The sequence below is a fragment of the Meleagris gallopavo genome, chromosome 2, assembly GCF_905368555.1.
Source record: "Meleagris gallopavo chromosome 2, MGAL_WU_HG_1.1, whole genome shotgun sequence".
Lineage (NCBI taxonomy): Eukaryota > Metazoa > Chordata > Aves > Galliformes > Phasianidae > Meleagris > Meleagris gallopavo.
This window is the reverse complement of record NC_139405.1, coordinates 14,727,612-14,747,278: the sequence shown is the minus strand read 5'-3', so window position 1 is coordinate 14,747,278 and position 19,667 is coordinate 14,727,612. Positions and strand designations below refer to the sequence as shown.

The window sequence follows — 19,667 nt, the reverse complement described above, 5'->3', positions numbered from 1 at the left end:
AAGGATCTCTGGTTGGAGATCCCTTCCTTGTGGAGTCTTTCCTGTGAGCGTAGATCTTCGGATACAGGTGAGCATTCCTTCCTTGTTTGTTTCTTTTCCTATTTTCATCATGGTAACCTTTCCAGCTGTAACCAGAGAGGATAAGAATTATTACAATAATATCCTTTTTCAAAAGGCATTTTGCAAATGTTCAATTTAGATACCAAATAGACACACTACGTTGCTCCTTTGAGAAAGCATGCAGAAAGCAAGAAGATCAACTCTGAACCTTATGACTCAACGTGGAAGCTTCCTGGGTAAGTGTTTAACGTTACTCTCTGTACAGTAAATAATCAAACATGCTTTGCCATTTCAGATCTCATTAAGTCTTTGTTAAATTGCTGTATTAGATCAGTAGATTTATTCCTGCTTCTCCTTTGCAAGCATATAGCTTCTATTTGTGATGCTCTGGCTCTGCATCCCCTGACACTTCTCCAGCCTCCTGGAGCAGGTCTTCAGTAGGTGCCAGGTGTCTGCTTCTTCCTTGACTCTGGTCAGCGTGCCCCTGGGAAGCTCCTAAGCTCCCTTCTTCATGCCTCTTTGCCTCCTCTCTGGTCTCCAGACTCTGGTGGTGGGCAGTAAAATTGATCTTGTCTTTTCCTATGGCTTGAGTAACTACTAATTCATGTGTACTGTTCTTCTTTTACAGTGGGATTTATTTTACTTAAGATCCATTGATAGCAGATTGTTCAGTACCCCTTGTAAACTTAGGGTAAAGCATCTCAGCTGGATCACATTTGATTACATAGTTCCACTTGGCTTTAGAAATGCTAGGAAAACTGAGGTGCAACCTTCCAAATTGTGCTGACTCTTTCTTGTTATCCCATTTATCTGTGCATTCTTCAAATCTATTCATCTTAAAGTTGTTCTTTCTACCTCCTAGTTCAAGGGAGGTTTTTGGTAATGTTTCTTATACTCTATCCTAATGGCTTGATTATATAGCTATACTCTTTAGAAAACTCAACATTTAAGTGCTGTCAGGTTTTAAAAACTGATTTGAATGTCTTGGATTTGAAAATTCTTCAAATAGTCTCTGTATGAGAAAACACAATCTAAAGCTTTTCTGCCTTCTTTCAAAACAACTCAAAAACTGGTCCAATAAAGAGATTGTAACAGTAATGTGTGATTGTGTGTCAGTAATACCCGACTCAGTAATTTATTGTATAACTTTTCAGAACTAAAGTCTAACGACTTCCACAAGCAAACAAACCTCATTTGTATTGTGGGGTTGTCAAGATTGTAAACTATGATTTTCATTGTGAAGCAATAATTAATATTTTAATAAGGTAGATGTGGGATGTAGATTTAGAGTAAAAAACAAAACAAAACAAAAAAACAGGTTCAAATTTGTATTAGTTATGCCACGCGTGAAAAATAAATTAAAAAGAAAATCTAAACAGTGAGACACAGATTCTCAGAGTCAGGAGGAATAAATAATAACAGGTACAGTGTGGAAGGAAACCTGAGTAGAGCAAACACAGAAACACCAAATGAGTATCCTTAGTTGTTGCGTCTGCTTGTGCAGGTGTGGTCACTTCAACAAATACTGTGTTTATTATTTAATGAATGTGTTTTTTTAGAGCCTATGTGATGCCACATTATGCTCTGCTCTCTTCTGTTTGATATGGAAGTTTTATTATTTTCTCTCCTAACCTTTTGTGTTCTTTGTTGAGTAGTAGCTGAAGCTCTGAGTAGGGGTGCATATTTATCTGAAGTTATAAAGTTCTCTTTTCACAGTATCCCTTGACTGTCTCTATAAGGAGGCGAGAAGGTTAATGTCAGCACTTGCTATGTTGATGGTAGCTTTACATGATCACGAAAGAGCTCTTACAAACAAAACAGAAGTGAAAGAGCACAACTTCCTATCTCCGTTGGGTAGTAATCTGCAGAATGATGCTTTTTTTTTTTTCCTTGAGATATTCTACTGACTTTATTCTTCTACCTCACTTGTCTGTCATTGTTAGAGCTCAGTGAAAACTAAAAATGATGGTTCTCAATATATTCTAGTGCATTTTTTTATCTTCTGTGTGCCAAGCCTTCAGTAACAGTAATACTATTCCTATATTAGCTGCACAAAACATTCATGTTGACCCATCTAACAGCTTGTTTCTTCCAGAAGCAGTCACCTCCTACTTTTCTGATCTTGGTACTCTCCTGGACCATTGCTGAGCCAGTCCAGCTTGGGAGGAGCCAAACAGGTGAACTTGTCCTTTTTGTCTGACTGTGGTTGTCGTCTTGTAGCTGCTCTACTAAACACAACCTGAGGCCTTGCACAACAAACCCTTGTTGCTTCATTGCCATCCTTGACGATACCGCAGGAACAGAGCCTGAAAGGTCCCCAGTGTTTGAAACTGGGAGGCAAGAGCAAGTTACTGCTGGATGTGCTGAGACCTCAGTATTTAACAATGCAGTACACAAGACATTTTTAAACACTGGTTGCTGTTCACTTTAGGAACAGAAGTGCGTGAGTGTCACTGAAGTCCAGAATAAAGAAGAGGAATGTGAAATAACTGATTTTTTTTTTTTCTTGGTAGCAATGAATAACCTAATCTTTTATATTGGAAAATCAACATAGCTCTTGTGCTGGGAAGACTGTTAAGCTAAGTCTTAAATTCACAGTTTTTAATATTAGTAGCAAAAAGATATGGTTTTGGTGTCTATTTCAATGCCAGCAATAAAATAGGGCAGCCTGGTGCTGTGGAACCTATCTGCCTTCCCTTCAGTCAGCCTCGTCATCATTGGGCTTCTCTTCAGAATCATCACTTTCATATTCCTCATCCTCATATTGGAAAGCACCCTCAGCTTCAGGGTCAGACTGACTCTCCTCTTGCTGCTCATGGGACTGATCAGATTGAGAGCTGGGTCTTGACCCATCCTCCTCTTCTTCTTCATTCTCTTCCTCTAGGGAATGTCCAAGCAAAAGGCCTGCCTTTGCTTCCTCCTCCTCCTTTTCCTCTTTCTGCTCTTCTTCACGGTGCTGGTTGGAGGTGGGGCTGGACCTGGTCTCCCCTGCACAGTGAGGTTGCTGAACTTGAGGTCTGGCTTGTGTCTCTTCCTCCCTCTCAGCAGATTCACCATCCCAGCTGGGGGTTCTGATGCCTATTCTCTTCTCTTCCTCAAAGGATTGCTCAGATTGAGGACTGATGCTGTCTGCTTCCTCAAAGAATTCCCTTTCTTTCACTTTATCCTTGATGGCTCTGTAAAGACAATTTGTATGTGATTTTTATCCTCAGGCGGAATGCTTTCCAGTAGGTTTTAAAAGACTTAAATACTCAGATAACCTAGGGCCAAACCTGGCAGTCTTGACTGGGGCAGAACTGGGAAAGAGGGAACACTGGACTCTGCTTTTATGATAGAAGGTAACAGTACTGCTTATATATTTCTTTTTTCCATTTCCTTCTTGTCATAATACAAATAGGTATTGAGAAGTATTTTTTAAGGCTTGCATTTAAAAAAAAGTAAAGGTAATACAGAATGAAATGACTTCTCAGCAACCTTCCTGAAATCTTGGTTAAAGGAACAAATTAAAAATGTTACTTTTAATTGTTCTTTGAAATGCGTGGTGTACAATATATCCAGTACTCTTCTCTGACTCATGAAACAATAGTTAATTCAGGAAAAAACAGTACAGGAAAGCTAACCACACACACTAAAATATTTACTTGGAAATACTGCAAATAATTTTCTCAGCATTAAAAATGGCTCTAATTACTAGGTATGCAGTGGCAAAACCAAAAGCCTTTCAGGATCTCTACCTTTCTTTGGCATCAAAATCTTCAGCACTGTAGCACTCTAGCAATTTAGTTGTTTGTCCTTTCTTTGAAACAAAGTCTGGGCATACCCCCAGAGCTCTCAGTCTGTTAGAATAATATTTTTCTGCAGCTATTCTGGCATTATTCTGTAGGAAAAACACAAGGATTAAGTATGAGCTAAATACCTATCTTCAGATACTTTTGCTTATATTAATATTGTTTCATTATTTGCATGTGAGAAGTTAAATTATTCACTGCAGCTAATAATGGCAAAACTACTTGAGAACTTTATAGCAGATTTTCCTCCCTTTTCTGTACTGGTTCAAATGCAATTTGCTCCCTACATCTACTGGTAACAAAGAGATACTATATACTGCTATTGAGGGAGTGGAGGGAAGATGCAAACCTGAAACATCAGCTGTGTTCTTCCTAGGGCTGCTTCTCTCTGTGGGAGCTGCTGCTCTGAAACATGACATTAATTTACTCTCTTACAGCACTGTTTGATGCACTGCACAAATCTGCATCTCTCTGTGAAGCTGAGCTGTAAGCTCTGTTCCTCCGAGTAATAGCTGGGTGAGGAGGAGGCCTTGTCCTCCAGCCTTCATGCATGCTCCTGCCCTGCAGCAGTGCTGGGCCAGGAAACCCACCCAGAAGGGATGAGAGAACTGGGACAAATGGGCCATCTATATCCTGCTGTCTCTCTATTCCAAAAGCAGTCAGGGACCGTGTTACCTACCAGTGCTTTGTTGTACTGATACGCAGAGATGAAAATTCTGTCTCAACTTTACATGAAAATGCTCAAGTTCTCTTAGCATTTCTCCCAACTTAAACCTCTCATTTTTGCTGTAGATTTGTTTGACTCAGTGCTATGTGTGTTATAATTGAACCAGAGGATGTCTTTAAAACATCTCATTTCCCTGTGCAAACATGCTATAAATGCTTAGACACAGAAAAGTAATTTATAGGGAGATGGAGCAGTAGAAATTAAAATGGACAAATACTAGCCTAAATAACTTGCTAACAACGTTTGACTAAAAGTTCCCTATACAGTAATTGGAGATGAGATTAAGAAACAGACAAACGAGACAACCTGAGTTACTCTTTCCAAGAGCAATGGCCTTTGGTTTACTCTTTCTTCCATTTCTTGCAACTCTTGCCAATACTCCTGCGTTCTCTGCTTTGAGGAATTCCTAAAGTAAACACAGTACAACAGAAATCAATTGTCTATAGTACAAGAAGTGCTTACAGCCAAAAGTTGAATTGCTCATGACAGGTATGGTCCTGGTTAAAAATGCATAAGATATATTATCTTATGGTGGAATTAGGCTTACGGTCTCATTTTCATGGAATGATTGAATGATTTGGAAGGGGTCTTAAAGCCCACTGAGCCATGGGCAGGGCTGTTCCCCCCAGCTCAGGCTGCCCAGGGCCCCATCCAACCTGGCCTTAAGCAACTCTGGGGATGGGGCACCACAGCTTTTATGGGCAGCTGTGCCAGGGCCTCACTACCAGAACATCAGCTTGCTTGGAATACTGCTGGACAAAGCTATTTCTGAAGTAGTCTTCTTGGATAAGCAGAGAGAAGTCCTGCCCAGTGAAGCCAACAGGGGCTGCCTGAGTTTAGTTATTTAACTTATATTCTTAACTTTCACATTTCTGCCTTCCCCACCTCTTTCTACATTGTCTCTGAATTTCCGCAGTAGGGCTGTGCATTAAGGCAAGCGAACCTTTCTGTCACCATTCTGAGGGAGCAAACTTCACTGGTATTTGTTTGTTCTCTCATAAGAGCCCTTACTTTCATGTACCTCATTACCCAGCCTGTGCTGCAGTAAGCATTGTCAAGCTGAACTCTTGTGCCAACCTTAAACCATCAGCACGAGGGAACTAGTTGTGCTTTGTAATAGTGTAATACTATATGCAGAGAATAATTAATTGCAAGTGTTTTACTATGCTCCTAAAATCTGATGAAATACTGTAATGTGAGGTTTGCTCTTGAATGAACTTAAATGATTCTATGGAAGAAGAAAGTTGTGCAAAGCCATACCAACACCTACTAATCTCACCCTGCAAAGATGTCTAGTAATTCCTCTATCCTTCTTCCATGCTGTTTTTTAATCTTATTTTCCTCTTCAGTTCATTTGTCAACTTAGCGCTCGTGCTCCTGACATCTAACAGGGAATCATGTACTGAGAGGTGTTAGAATGGGCAACAATTTCCCAGCTGAGATTTGGCCACATTTATTTGTAACTAGGGATGTAATTATATAAACTCAGACTCTTTGGGTTTTTTCTTTAACGCTGTATGCTTAGCATACAATGAAGCCAGAGAGGTTCAGGATTCAGGGAATGCAATGAAATACCTGAATGCCTTTAGTTTGGATTCAGAGACCTGAGCGAGGCTCTGATGTGGGTCATTGGCCTCAGCCCGAGTCATTACAATTTTCTGCAGTTTTTTTGTTCTTTGTTTCTGCTTTGTTCTGTTTCTTTTCTGTTGTTCTTCCAGCCTTCTCTTTTCCTCATGTGAATTCCTGGGTGGAAAAATAAACTGAGGCTGAATTTGTTTGAAATCAAGCACAAGACTTCAAAGGAAGCTTTGGCAAAGGGAATTTGAAATATTTAAAAAAATAAAAAAAAGATGGAGGAAGTTGAGGGGCGGGGGAGGGGGATACAAATGGGATTAGTATAAATGGGTATGTGCCATTGTAAGGGATTGGGACATATCCTGAGAAACTGCGGCCATTTCTCACTTTCCTACGGACGTGTGCAGAAATGTGCATTACTGCTTCTAGAAAATCCAGTATTAGTGAAGTCCTGCATTTAGTCTAAGGACTTAACGATAGCACACAACTGAATATATTAAGACCCATATTCACTGCATGAAAGAATTAACTACACCTGTAGAAGGACAAAAGAATTCTCTCTAGGTATTTATAGAACACAGACATCACTGCAGGAGTCACCTTAGGGCCTGCAGCCTTCGTTGTGAGGATTGTGTGACTTTTGGTGACTTGGATTCTCCAGATCCTGAGAGAGGTGAATTTGCACTTGAGTGTCTGGTTTGGGGTTTGCGCCTTGGAGAGGCGTATGGCCAGCGTGTTTCTTTTAGCCTTTCTTCATCCTCTTGAATGTCTCTCAAAACCTTCCCCTTGTTTGAGGGAATGTACGGAGTGCGGAGATGGAACGGCTCACAGACTGTGAGGTGTTTCACCCGCTGCTTCTGCCGGAGCCGTTTCTGAAACTTCTGGTGTAGTCGGTCAAAATTTGGAACTCTGGGTTGGATCTTGGGTTTGTGCTCCATTTCCTTTGGTTCAGCACACTTGTGTTTCTTCTTGTTGACATCCTTGGGAGCCAGCCTGCTGGTGGGCAGAGATGCATTTCGCAGCAGCTCCTCAGCTCTCATTCTAATCCGGATTTCTCTGTAGAGCTCTTCCTCCTCTAGCTTGTCTCTAACAGACGGGCTATAAACATATCTGGGAACTGGTTTTGCTTTGAACGGTTTTGTTTTCTTTTCAGGTGTGGAAAGGTCTCTTAATTGCATTTTTCTAATTTCATCCCTTTGCTTCTCTCTTTCAATGAACTTAAATGGCTTCTGAGAAGCCAAGAGCCTGAGTTTGCACCTCTCCTTCACAGACTTCCTGCGCTCCTCATTCCTTTGCACAATTTCATGGTAGAGTGGCAGGAAGACTGCAGCGGGCACTGGAGTGGCTCGGAACTTTTTCTGACACTCTGCTTCTTCCTCCAGCTGCTTCTTCAGTAGGTTATTTTCCATTTCAATCTGTGACTTGGATTTGACATTCTGTTCTTTTTTTCTGGCTTCTCTAATTGTCATCTGGAAGGGCTTGGGCACGGTGATTTTTGGTGACCATGCCTTCTGCTTCCGTGTTGTCCTGGAAGCTGCTGCAGTGGGCAGGCTGTGCTTCCTGGGGGGGAGGTAGTCATCCACTGAGAAGCCATCCCACATCCTTGCAATCCGTTCCTTAGCAAATAGTAATGATCCGGTTTCACTACAGCTGTCCTCAGATGCTAGTTCTCTGTCGGACCCACGAGACACACTCGAGCCTAAGGGATCGCTAATGCTGGAGTCAGAGAAGGATCTGGGCAAATTTAGAGGCTGATATCTGCTCTTCTCCCACGTTGGCCTTTAAAAAGGGGGGAAAAAGAGAAGTTGGTTTGAATCTGTTCCAACATCGATTCAGTAATCTGTTTTCAGTGCCCTCACTAGAGGGAGAAAGATGAAGAGCACTTGGAGGGTAAGAGGAGAGAAGGAAGGAGAAGGGATAACTTTGGTACAGACACCAGATCACAGTTACAAAGGAAATCCAGGCTGGGAACAAGGCAAGGCACTATGCTTTACTGAACGCATTGCCCAATTTCTGCTGTGTGCACACTTGTTAGTCTGACAGCATACTAGCAAGGTACATACTAGCAAGCATTTTAATAATTGAAGCTAAATTTGTTGTAATTATCTATTTACAGGAAAGGGGGAGAGCAGCAGTTCCCAGCCGCAGTACGTACCTGCCCTATGTACTGCTGTCTGCAAAGATCCTCCAGACCAAAGGTACCGCAAAACTTACCTACAGCAGACCTTGGAAGTAGCACTGTTAGCACTGTTCCTCTCCCAGGGCTGTACTCCTTGTAAATACAGCTTGTTCCGATACATGCTTTCTAATTTTGCCATTGTCTCCAAGTGGGCATTCTTCAGCTCTTCCAGTTTCAGGTAATATTCCTGGTTTGAGGTGCCCAGCTTGGAGCAGCCTGTCTGTGTGTCACAGTCTGGGGTGAGGGGCTGCTCGCTGCCAGGGCCCGGCTCTGCACCCAGCTCCCCCTAGGATAGAGGAGGAATTTCTGTGTCAAGCTTTCTGACTCAGAGGAAAGGGGAATGAGGTTTTTAGCACTGCTTCATTTAATTGTCTAATGAATGAAACACTACCGCTGAATTTCATACCTGTTACCTACATGCAGACTTTAATGCACGTTGCATGGAACGGTCTTCCTGCACAGTGACTTACGGCTTGAGACTGCTGTTTAAACGGAGTTAAATAACAAAAAGTCTGTCCCTGTAATGCTTAGAACACAGCTTTAGAACAGCCTTAACAGCCCCCTCCTCCCCGCCAAGGTTCTCCGCCGCCCGTTTCCATAGCACTGTAAAATGAAGCCATTAGCTGCTCCGCGTAAGCTCCTTACAGCTCTGCGGCCGGCCCATCTGCTCCGTAACCCGCCCGGCCCGGCCCCGCCGCTCCCTCCGTACCTGCGCGCTGTGCGACGGCCCCCATTGGGTTCGGGCAGCAGGCGGCCGGCAGTGCGGCTGCACGGCAGCGCGGAAGTGGGCGGCGGGCAGCGGCTCCGCGCCGCGCGGATCCTCCATGGCCGCGCGCCGCCGCCGTCGGAGGGTGGAGAGGCGGGGCCGGACCGCGTCGGGCGGGGAGAGGCGGGGCCGCTCGGCCCGGAGCCTCGGGGCCCGGTACCGCGGCACGCTGGAGGAGGAGGCGGTGACGGTGAGAATGGGCGCGGCTGGCTCCGCTTGTTGGTCACCTCCTTTTCTAAAGCGTTTGTGTTCGAGATGAACGGGGGATTAATGAGTACGGGTAAACTAGGGGCGGGATGGTCTTCCACCTCTCCGAGGAGGCATCGTTGAGCTCTGGGCCCGGTTAGCACGATAGGATGGCGTGCACGTAGAATGAAACAGCTGAAGGGCAGCAGGCAGGGCCGGGCCACGGCCCAAAGTGGGGGATGAACACACGAACTGGAAGGGGGGTCTGGATCAGCTGGGGGCAGAGGCACTATAAAAGATGGAGTGCTGCTGTAGTAAACTGCTGTATGAAGTGTCAGTGATATGGAATGCTAATCGAAATGCTAGTTCAATTCAAACTACAGAAGTTGACCTACTTTCTAGTGAATCATAAAGCAAAGACTCAAATAGACTAGTGCCTGTTTATTGATAAACAACATTTCTTTTTTGAAACCAGGAACTGTATTAAATTAACGTGAGAAAAGTACATAAGCCTTTGTGGACCTTTTAAGACAATTCACACAGGCGCTTTTGGTGAGGAAGCTGCAGCTCAGACTACAGCTGAGGAGCTCCAGAGCACAGTCCCAGCTTCCTTTATTCAGCTTACCGAGTGTTCACCTGCAAGAGCACAACACCACACGTAAAAGGTCCACACACTACATTAAATATATAAGCAAAAACGTAATTGTTAGTCACTGTAACATCTTCCTTTAAAGTACTGCTTATGCCAACAGCAGTTTCACTTTCTCCAGAGCCCTTATTAGATGACCAAATGGTATAAACATAGCAAGTAAAGTAAGGAGGAGGTAGAATGAAATAGCTGATCATGTAATTTGTGTTTCCACATATTCTTGCCTTTATAAAAAAAGATACAAACACTACTCACCACATCATCAATCTTAAGGATACTGCGCACAGTTTCTGTTGCCAGAGTCAGTGCACTCACAGACACGAGCAGTGGCTGGACTACCAACTCCTCCAGGATGTTGGAGATGCCACCCTGCAAGAGAAAGTTGCTTTCACTTTGTGCAAGTGAGCCTACAACTACATTTAACAGCTTTTAACAGAATCCTGAAAGTGATGTTGTGCTGAGTTAGACTACCAACTAGTTTGCACTCCTCAGTTCCTAACAGGAATATTACTGTAAAGGTCTGCTGCTGCTGCTATTTTGACATATCCACTCAAAATGAGCCAAAAGAAAATCCAGACATAGGTGTTATCAGTTCAAATGTAGTGACAATGCACAAACAAGAAGCTATCCCACTGTGCTACTCCTGTGAGTACCTTCCCCTGCAGATACTACCCCATGACCCTTCTAACCAGACTTGTTTTAAGTTCACTGTGAAAGATTTTAGCTGGAAAAATGTTTTTGAAGAGACACATGAAGGTGCTTGAATGGCACAGATACAGAACAAGAATCTGCTATTATCAATACTCAGCTGCTGCAGTCTCAGAGAGCAAGCTATTATTTCTCTCAACACTGGTTCTAGAAAGAATTTCATTCTCTGCATTTTAGACTTAGGCAATATATTTTCCTTCTAATACCCTATTTATTTAAGCTACAGAGTTCTATATACAGCTTCTTTACTACCTTTCTGACATTAATGCCAGCTGTTTTCTCTCCTTGAGCATGTCTGTTCCTCAGCTCTGTTACTGTTGAGATAGGATTGAGACCTGCGTTTTCAGCCAGTGTAGATGGTATGACTTCCAGTGCATCCCCGTAGGCACGCACGCAGTACGAGTCCATGCCCCTCAAAGTGCGGGCGTACTCATTGAGGCGCAGTGCCAGCTCTATCTCTGGTGCTCCACCTCCTGCAATTAAAGCTCTGGGGACAGAAACTGAAGTCAAATCTCAAGGTACGTAAAGTGCGTAAAGAACTTTCCACATTCACATTCTAAATTATTCTGGCCAAATGAACACGTTACCTTTTCTTAACTAAGCATCTAATGACACACAGGGCATCGTGAATTGAACGCTCAGCTTCTTCTAGAACAAGTTTGTTGGATCCACGTACCACAATGGTTACTGTTTTTCCAGGGTTTGTACAGCCTGTAATCTAGAACCGAGCCAAACAACAGAAATAAGAGAAAAGCCTTCATCTGGTGTGTGTGACTTCAGTAACAGTACTGAGGTCTGCTGAGCAAAACCACCATGCTTTGCAAGCCAGAGGCTAGGCAGGGATGACAAGCAGGTACCTAAGGCCTCTTAGGACTTACGTTATTACTTTTAAGTTAGTAGTTGTTATTAAAAGAATTGGCAAGGGTTAAGGAGGAATTAATCTTCTGTCGCTCACTCACCTTTATTAGTTTTCCAGAACCGTTCAAGTTGACTTCTTCTGCCAGCTCAGCAGAGCCCAGCATGTCAGGAGTAAACTGGTCAATATGAGCAACAGGCTTAGTTCCAATGGTCTGGAAAAATAACAGTAGGAAAAAAAAAAAGTACACTTAATCTGAACTGCAGTGTCAGCAGGCATGCTCTACAGTTGTACTTCAGTAAAATGCAGTTACAACTACTGCTCTTACATCCACCCCCTATCTTTCTAAAACTGGGACAGCTCAACAGAACAGGAACATCTGTCAGTGAAACATCTTGTCTGCCTTTACACTACATTCAGAATGTGAGATTTGTTAAAGTGTGATCAAACTGGCACTGGCTGGGTAATCGAGTTTTGGTGTTGTTTTATACACAACTGTTATTTTAGTAAACATTTATGTAACTCACTTTACCTTACATATAAACTCAATGTCTTCTCTTTCTATGTCTTTAACCACCATGATCTTCATTTTGTTCAGAAAGTGTAGGGCGAGGTCACTAAGAGCATCCCTAAAAACAAGAGGGGAGTACTCAGTCCAAACTTATTTTAATAACTGGGTGAACATGAGCCATTTGCATGCTTCTTAGTAGTAATGCTGAAGTTCTTCAGTCTATCTCATAGGGATATAATTAAATCCAAAATACATTAGTGACACAACTAGCATTGGTTGTGAGAGTGACAGATTGTGTCTGCAAATATCAGGAAATGCAATTGCTGATATTTGACTTCCACTTTCCAGGACTGCAAACAATTCCAGCTGTTCCCCAAATGACCACAGTAGGCGAGCAAACCAGCACTGACATACCGCAGAATAGACTTCTGAATCAGCAGCACATTGCATCCAGCCTTCTTGATTTGCTTAACTAAGTTTAGAATATAAGCTCTCTCTTCACGCAGTACTCTGTCCATTTGAGCGTAATCAGAAACAACAATTTGGTTGTCCATCTATTAAAAAAAGAAACATCAAGTATCATGAACAACTGCTCGTTTCACAAGCATCAGGATGCTGTATGTTCTTTAATAGCCTGTGATTTAAAGTACAAACAGGTTACAGTAAAATGTACTATTAGAAATTGTTTTATGAGAAGTACTGGACTTCTGAACTATTCTTTCTTATGCCAACTACAAATTCTTTATATTTAAGAGTTATGAGTAATGTGAGTTCTCTACTAGCAGGCCTTCATTATAGCTGTGGAATAGAGCAGACATTACCATATCTTAAACAAGGTATGTGTTTTGTTGTTACATTTACATTTTCCAACAACTACAGTTCTCACTTTAGTTACAGTTAAACTTACATCTGTCTTTGGAGCAGAGAGGCAGAACTGAATTAGGCCAATTTTGGCTTTTTCCACTCTAGTTACACCTGTGTTTGCCACCTTCTGAGTCAGGACTAGTCCTTCCACCAGCTCACAATCATCAATTGTTCCTCTGCAAGCAAAAACAATCCATAACTCCAGTGCTTGGGGAAGCAAATTCCACAAAGACACAGGCCTGCAAATTCTTACCCCAACTTCTTCACAATTTTAATATCTCTGAGGTCCACACTGCTCGCTGTAGATGGGTCAATCACCTTCATCACTGCATCCACACTCATGGGAGAAAGTAAACTGGAATACTGACACACAACCTAAGAGATTTAACGATGGAAGGGGAAAAAGAAAAAAAAAAAAAGTGATGTGTGATTTAACACTGATCATCAACAAGTAGGAGTTTCTCACTGTATTTTAGTTTGACTTGATCATTTTGGAAAAAGAAAATTCCCCTCCCTGTCCATCAGCCAGGTACCTCAACACGGTATCTTCTTTCCTCTAAGTAACACCATTAAGAACAGCTTCACTGGTGGAAAGAAATAAGCTCAGGGACTTTGGGAAACATATTTTATTTTATTTCTTTAACTCTTAAAATAAGCCTGTTTAGAGTTCAGCCAGAATGAAAACGCACTTGTAAAGAAAAGATTGAACAGTGCAAAGGAATTTTATGGAGAACAATTTCTGCTTGTATCAGAGCTGTTGCTTCTCTAGGGAAAATCAAGAGCTCTGAAACGCAGCCATTCCAGGAACAAAGTTTGTGCAAGCAATTCATCTCCACTTTTTGATGCTGCTTTAGGAATTTCTGTCTCACAATTAAAAATTGCCTACATGAAAAGCTGGCAACAGCTCTCCCTGTCCCACCTGTTCTTTCTGTTACTGTTTTCATCTTAAGTTTGTGTATGTAGTTTACACTTGGCAGTTAATGTTTGGGATTCACCAACTGTTTCAAACTGAAATTCAGCTTCAGTGTGTCAACTCAATCTTGATCAGCCATAGCTTTTTAAAAAGTCAGTTTAACATAATGCAGCCACTGCCTCAAAAGCAAGTAGATTCGTGATGTGCAGGATTCTTAGTAAGTAAACAGCAGCACCAACTGGGGTCAGCTTCTCTGGAGGCATCAAGTTCACGTATCAGCCATACCTTTGAGTTCAGGGAAGTAGTTGCACTGTTTAGCAGGGTTTCCCTGTCGCTCAGTTCAACTGGCTGTGCCATGTTGGTCAGTACTTCAATACCTTTCTCCAAAGCTTTCTGGAATGACTCTGAAATGATGGTGGGGTGAATTCCTGTGAATAATATAGAAGGTTGTTAGGTCATCCTTGCAAACCAATGGTCTTTCCCCCCTCCCCAAACCAGCCTTATTACTCAACTACAGAATCACCAGCTTCAAGTTTAGTTTATCATCTTAATTCTCTGTCCATAAGAAGTATAATCTAGGTGAGTTTTTATAAGGCAATATTTACCATCCCATTTAGTTACTATTTTCAGTATTGATGGTGATGCAATCAGCTCAAAATGAAAGGCTAAGCACTGAGAATCTTAATCAGAAGCAGGACATAAGCAAAACCTCGAGTTACCTGTTCATGTTTAGGGTACTTAACAGCTACTTTCAGCTTTGTGACACACACAAAGCTGTATGCAGTACTTACCAGCTTTTGTAGCTAAGACTTTCATACTTTTTTATATATATATATATAAATATATAATAATAAAGCATATAAAAATATGCTTGCCTTTCTGAAGAAGTCTGGAACAGGCATCCAGAAGAGCTCCGGCAATGACAACAACAGATGTAGTACCATCCCCAGCTTCAATATCTTGTGCTTTTGACAGCTCTACCAACTAAATGATGAGTTATAAAAGAGTTTAAATATAATGCTACTTAACTGAAAACTCTGACAATTACAAAAAAAAAAAAAAACCAACAACAAGAGAAATAGTAAAGAACAGCACTACCAGAAGTACCCACAGTACCAGGACTTATCTCTTCTAATTTGCAGCTTCTCATCCACTGGCTGAAGCAATAACAAAAGCCTCCAACAAAATAAAAGCCACAGAAATCAAGCAGCTTTTCTTCCAAGCTAAGAGGGAGCTGATCTCACCTATCTAACAAGTGAATCTTTCCCCTTTCCTTTAGAAGGGTCCCAGAATGCTCATTTCCATTTCAACCAAATCGAAGAGGGCTACATTTATAATTTCTGACAAGCCCGGACTACTGTATCCTAGGGCCATCAGACCATCAATGTTCTTTTGTCCCAGAAATGAACCTCTAACGTATCACTGTGCAAGCAACGGAAGAAGACTTTACCATTTTGGCTGCAGGGTGCAAAACCTGCATTTGTTTCAGGATAGTAGCACCATCGTTAGTGATTGTCACGTCTCCTTTAGCATCCTGAATCTGAGAGAGAAAAGAAACAACAACACTGACTGGTAACTACAAACGTTTATCTTGATGTTCAGTGTCAGACAGCTACAAATAACCCCGTCAGGAAAACTTAGATAAGTATTTAATCTACGCTTTACTACAAATAAATAACATCAGATCATAAAAACAAGGAATATTTTAAACCTGGAAAAGCAGCTTAAGACAAAAGAGCAGGTCGACTTGATTTACATAAGACACTGCAGTTTCTTCAGCAATCTCACCGCCTTCGTATTTTCAGTAAAAGGTTTACCATTTTATCCATTCCTTTTGGTCCAAGGCTTGTTCTGATAGCATCAGCGACAGCTGGAAAAAGAAGAACGGCATTTGCAAGCTGGTCTCAAGAGCTACAGCCACTCATACTCGATTCTGAGCAGCGTCTCCCACTCCGAAGCAGCCCCCGCCCCGTTTCACCACCATCGAGTCATTCTCAACAGCAGCGCAGTGATAATAAAACATGCCAATTTCGCAGCTTTTCTCCGAAGCGGGTACAACCTCCCTTTTTACCGCAGTAGGAGCGAACAGCTCGTGCCTTAACCCGCCGAGGGCTCGCATCGGCCGCCCAGCGCAGCCTCCACCCCGCGGGTTTTCTCCCCCGAGCGCCACGGCCCCGGGAGCAGCCCGGAACGCTCCCTGCACGCAGCGCCGGGGCCCCGCCGGCCTTCGCCTCACCTTTGCCGGCGGAGATGTTGCTGAAGCGGATCTGCGAGGGCTTGTCCCGGTCCTGGTACGTGCCCTTGGCCCGATTCCCGGCGCCGCCGTGGGTTTTGGGTCCCGCGTTCTCCGGCATCGTCGCTCGCCGCCGACAGACGCCCGATGACGGCGGATGGAGACGGATGAGCCCCCCTCACGGAGTCGCGAACCTTCCAGAAGACGCCGCCGCAACCCGCTGGGCGCGCTCGGGTCCTGTCGGCCGGCGCAGCGCGTGACGTCACGCCGATGGGTGGCCGCGCCGCGCCTGCGCGCTGGGAGCGAGGAATTCCCGCCCTGCAGGCGAGCTGCGCGGACACCTAAAGGTGCTCTGGCGCTTCGAGAGTGGCATTGCTGTTGGCTGTGTGGTGGAACTGCCTGAGGGTGGGTGGTGGTTGTCTTTTAGTGTTCCTTTTCTAATGGCTAAGAAGGCAGTGTAAGAGCAGAGGCGTATCCAGGCTGTGGGCAGAGGGTGTGCGATAGTGATAGTCTCTGGCCTGGGTCAGTATCACCTTCAGCATCCTCAGCACAGAGGAATCCTAAATGCCCAGGGTGGTCAGGGTCTCTAACCCGAAGTGTGGTGCTGCCACTGTGATAGCAGCAGTGCTAAGACCTGGCCTGCTTAACGGTATTGCCGTGATAAAGCACTGTTAGTCAGCAGAAGGATTTAAGAACGGCTGACCTACTTGTAGAGTTGCAGCTGGTCGCCTTGCAGCCTTCAGGACAGGCTCTTGGTTTCCTTTGTGCATACACAGTGGTATAGCTGCCATTAGAAGTGAGGTATACATTTGGGCAGGTGTTTCTTCTCATCTGCTGGACTGGGCTTGGGGTTGAGTAATGCTACAGAATGGCACAATGCACCTGGTTTTCTGGGAGGAAATACTGCTAGCAGTGAGCACAGTGCTCAGCACTGCACTTATGGCACTAGGGTTAGGAGCCATGGCAGTGGTTGGGTGTTTTTTCCTCAGGATTCTAGAGGAAATAAAGGCTGAAATTTGCTCTCACAGTCACCTTGTTATACGTAACTGTGTTTGGTTAAAATAAAAGCCTCTCAATATTAAAGGTAACTTAGGGTTGAGGCTTGCTGCTTGCTCCATTGCAGGGTGTAGAACACGTGTTTTTACTGCGAATGAAGCAAGCTGCTGATCTAAGTTTAGGGTTTCTGTGGTCAGTGGCTGCCATCTTACCGGCAATTTTGGTTTGGCAGGGTTGCTTTCTAGAGCTGGTCTTCAGAGCAGTGCTAGATTGAGGGCTTAGTGAGTGTTGGTATGTGTGACTGTGGAATTTAAAGATTTGTTGGGCTAGTGTAAAGGTTGTTAAAGTTGGTCCAGACAGAGGGCTGTATATAGACATTTCATAGGTGCCCATTATAGTAGAAATGCTAAGTAGTGGCTTAAAGTAGTGATTGAGCACCTGGTGGGAAGGCAGGGCCAACCCAGGGGAGCTCAGGTGCATGCAGCGTACCTGAGTGACTGGAAGGGCTGGAGTCAGGATCCACCCCTTCCCAGACCTCATTTATGGGTTGGCAGTGGAACTGAGGGCATCTCATTGGAGATCCCTTTGTATCTGAGGCCTTCCAAGGATAAGCAGACTTTTTCCTTTGTTTCTGTGCCTACAGCTGTTGCATTTGAGCATATCCCCACTTGCTGCAGCCTAGGACTTTGTTACTATGCTGTCATTGCTGTGCTTTCAGTTACCTTACAGCGTTAAACCTGTGATTTAATATTGCTTGTGGAAGATTTATCTGAGCTGACTTAACATAAAACTTTGCTGTTAAAGTTTTGTTTCCTATTGGAGTGAAGGCTAAAGTTAAGTAGGATGGACTTGTGAGCAGGTGCAGATGAAGGGGCTGGGAGGATCCAGTGAATAGATTTAAGATCTCCATACTCTTCAGGAGGCTGCCTATGAGAAGTCCTTTTTATTTTTCCAGAGGTCTGGACTGGGTTTATACATAATTTTGAGTTTTTCGTTAGGATTCCTGCTAACTGCTGCCAGCATGCCTGGGTTTGTCTTAGGTTCATCAGCACTTGCCTTAGTAATTGTAGGCTGACGCTACTGAGATCTGTCTCCTCGTGTTTAGCTTCTCATCTGTAGAAGTTGTACTTGGTCTGAGTTATAAATCGTTAGCGTGTGTTTAATGCAGTTGTTACATGCGAGGGTAGGATCTGAGATGGATAAATACAACTGGTCAGGCCCAAGGGACAGTGTTTGTGTTAAGTTGTGCTTAGAGCCAGCATGTACAGAAGCTTTCCAGACTTGTTTGAGAGCTGGATTTAGACGAGGGGATGCCTGCATTTTTATCTTGTTCTTCTTTCCTTCTTAGCGTTATTTCTGACTGTTCTGTTCTCCAGAATTTCCAGGGAGTGGTGAGGAAGGTGATGATAAATCATACAGTAAACATGTATACAGATGATCCTGGTCTTATTTCTTTCCACTTATTTTTTTGAAGAAGTACTCTGTCCTTCAGGTGAGACTTGGACCTGTCACCAGTCTTGATTGAATGTGGTAGAAGCATTACGCTGTCTGTGTGTATATTGAGCTGTATAGAGGAGGGGTGTTCAGATAGTGGCATGCTGAGAACGAAGCTCAGCCCTTTAGAGATACCTGGGGATCCGTATGAGAGTGGGACAGACAACAAGGTGTGGGTAGGTGGGAAGGAGGATGAGGAAGACAACTGCTTTCTCTACCTTCAATGCAGTGAATTCTCCTTTTAGGCTCCTTCCACCTGGGCAAGCACAGCTGTGTGGTGCACAGGGAAGAGTAGAACAACAACTGCTTGTCCATGGCACGCTGTTTCTATGACTTTGAAGGTTTTATTTTGCTCAGTCAGAGGCAACAAAGTCTAAGTGCAATGAATGTGCTCTGATCTCTGTTTCCAAAATCTATGAATTCAAGAACTCTCACTGTTCTTTTAGACTGATTTACCAGTTTTGATTTTCTGATCTTTAGAAGTCCGTGGTTCTTTTCTACTCTGTCAGATTGGCAGATCTCTTCCTGGTCATAATGCTACAAAAAGAATTAAGAGCAGATAAACTGCTGAAAGGCAGTGTGGGACAGGGACTGTCCCTACTGATAATCCTCATCACTTCTACTTACTGAACTGAAAACAGATGAGCACCTCAATACAAAACGGAGTTGGGTGAACAGCAACACAGAGGACATCTATTTTTCTGTGTATCTAGAAACTGAAATTGCAGTTGCACTTACTCAGACTGAAGTCCTTCCTTTCCTTCATCAGCTCTCTGTAGGGGTTTGTTGCCTCTAGAGAGGGTTAAGGTGGAGAAAAGCAATTGCTGGAGGCTGAATCCTGACAGAATGTTGAGATAAATGCTACTGAGTCTTAGAAGAATTACAGTTTCTTTAAGGGGTCCAGTAGCACCAGTACAGGCTCTAGTTCTTTGGTAAAGTATTTCCATGTGGAATAGTACCCAGGATGATTCCATCCTCTCCCTCTAGGTGACAGCAGAACATCGGTCTTGCTCTAAGAGGTTATTTCCTGAATATATTAAAAAATAAATAAATAAAAGCTGCTATTTATTGTCTTGCTTGATTATGTTTTAAAGAGGTTGAAATTACTCTTGATATGCTGCCATGCTTCAGAACAAACTAGATCCTTTGGACAGCTGATAAA

At 43.3% G+C, this 19,667-nt stretch overlaps 2 protein-coding genes across 4 annotated transcripts; both read right to left on the bottom strand.

The window, feature by feature from the left end:
* Positions 1-1,289: 1,289 nt before the first annotated feature.
* On the bottom strand, positions 1,290-9,558 carry FAM161A (FAM161 centrosomal protein A). 3 transcript variants are annotated; one of them, XM_085218999.1, is made up of 7 exons: positions 9,039-9,558; positions 8,365-8,615; positions 6,751-7,929; positions 6,151-6,318; positions 4,882-4,981; positions 3,795-3,937; positions 1,290-3,236 (listed from the first exon to the last, which is right to left on the bottom strand). In XM_085218999.1, exons 1-7 carry the CDS (start codon positions 9,153-9,155, stop codon positions 2,759-2,761), a joined length of 2,436 nt encoding a protein of 811 aa, XP_085075125.1. In that variant the 5' UTR covers positions 9,156-9,558; the 3' UTR covers positions 1,290-2,758. The 3 variants fall into 3 exon arrangements, with proteins under 3 accessions (XP_085075125.1, XP_085075127.1, XP_085075126.1); XM_085219001.1 differs by lacking the exon at positions 9,039-9,558 and adding an exon at positions 8,736-8,968; XM_085219000.1 differs by lacking the exon at positions 6,151-6,318.
* Positions 9,559-9,707: 149 nt separating this feature from the next.
* Positions 9,708-16,294, bottom strand: CCT4 (chaperonin containing TCP1 subunit 4). Its single transcript, XM_085219013.1, has 14 exons — positions 16,019-16,294; positions 15,600-15,652; positions 15,233-15,322; positions 14,658-14,766; positions 14,068-14,210; positions 13,123-13,244; positions 12,913-13,045; positions 12,420-12,559; positions 12,027-12,123; positions 11,598-11,708; positions 11,226-11,356; positions 10,891-11,125; positions 10,186-10,299; positions 9,708-9,917 (listed from the first exon to the last, which is right to left on the bottom strand). Exons 1-14 carry the CDS (start codon positions 16,134-16,136, stop codon positions 9,903-9,905), a joined length of 1,611 nt encoding a protein of 536 aa, XP_085075139.1. The 5' UTR covers positions 16,137-16,294; the 3' UTR covers positions 9,708-9,902.
* Positions 16,295-19,667: the final 3,373 nt, after the last annotated feature.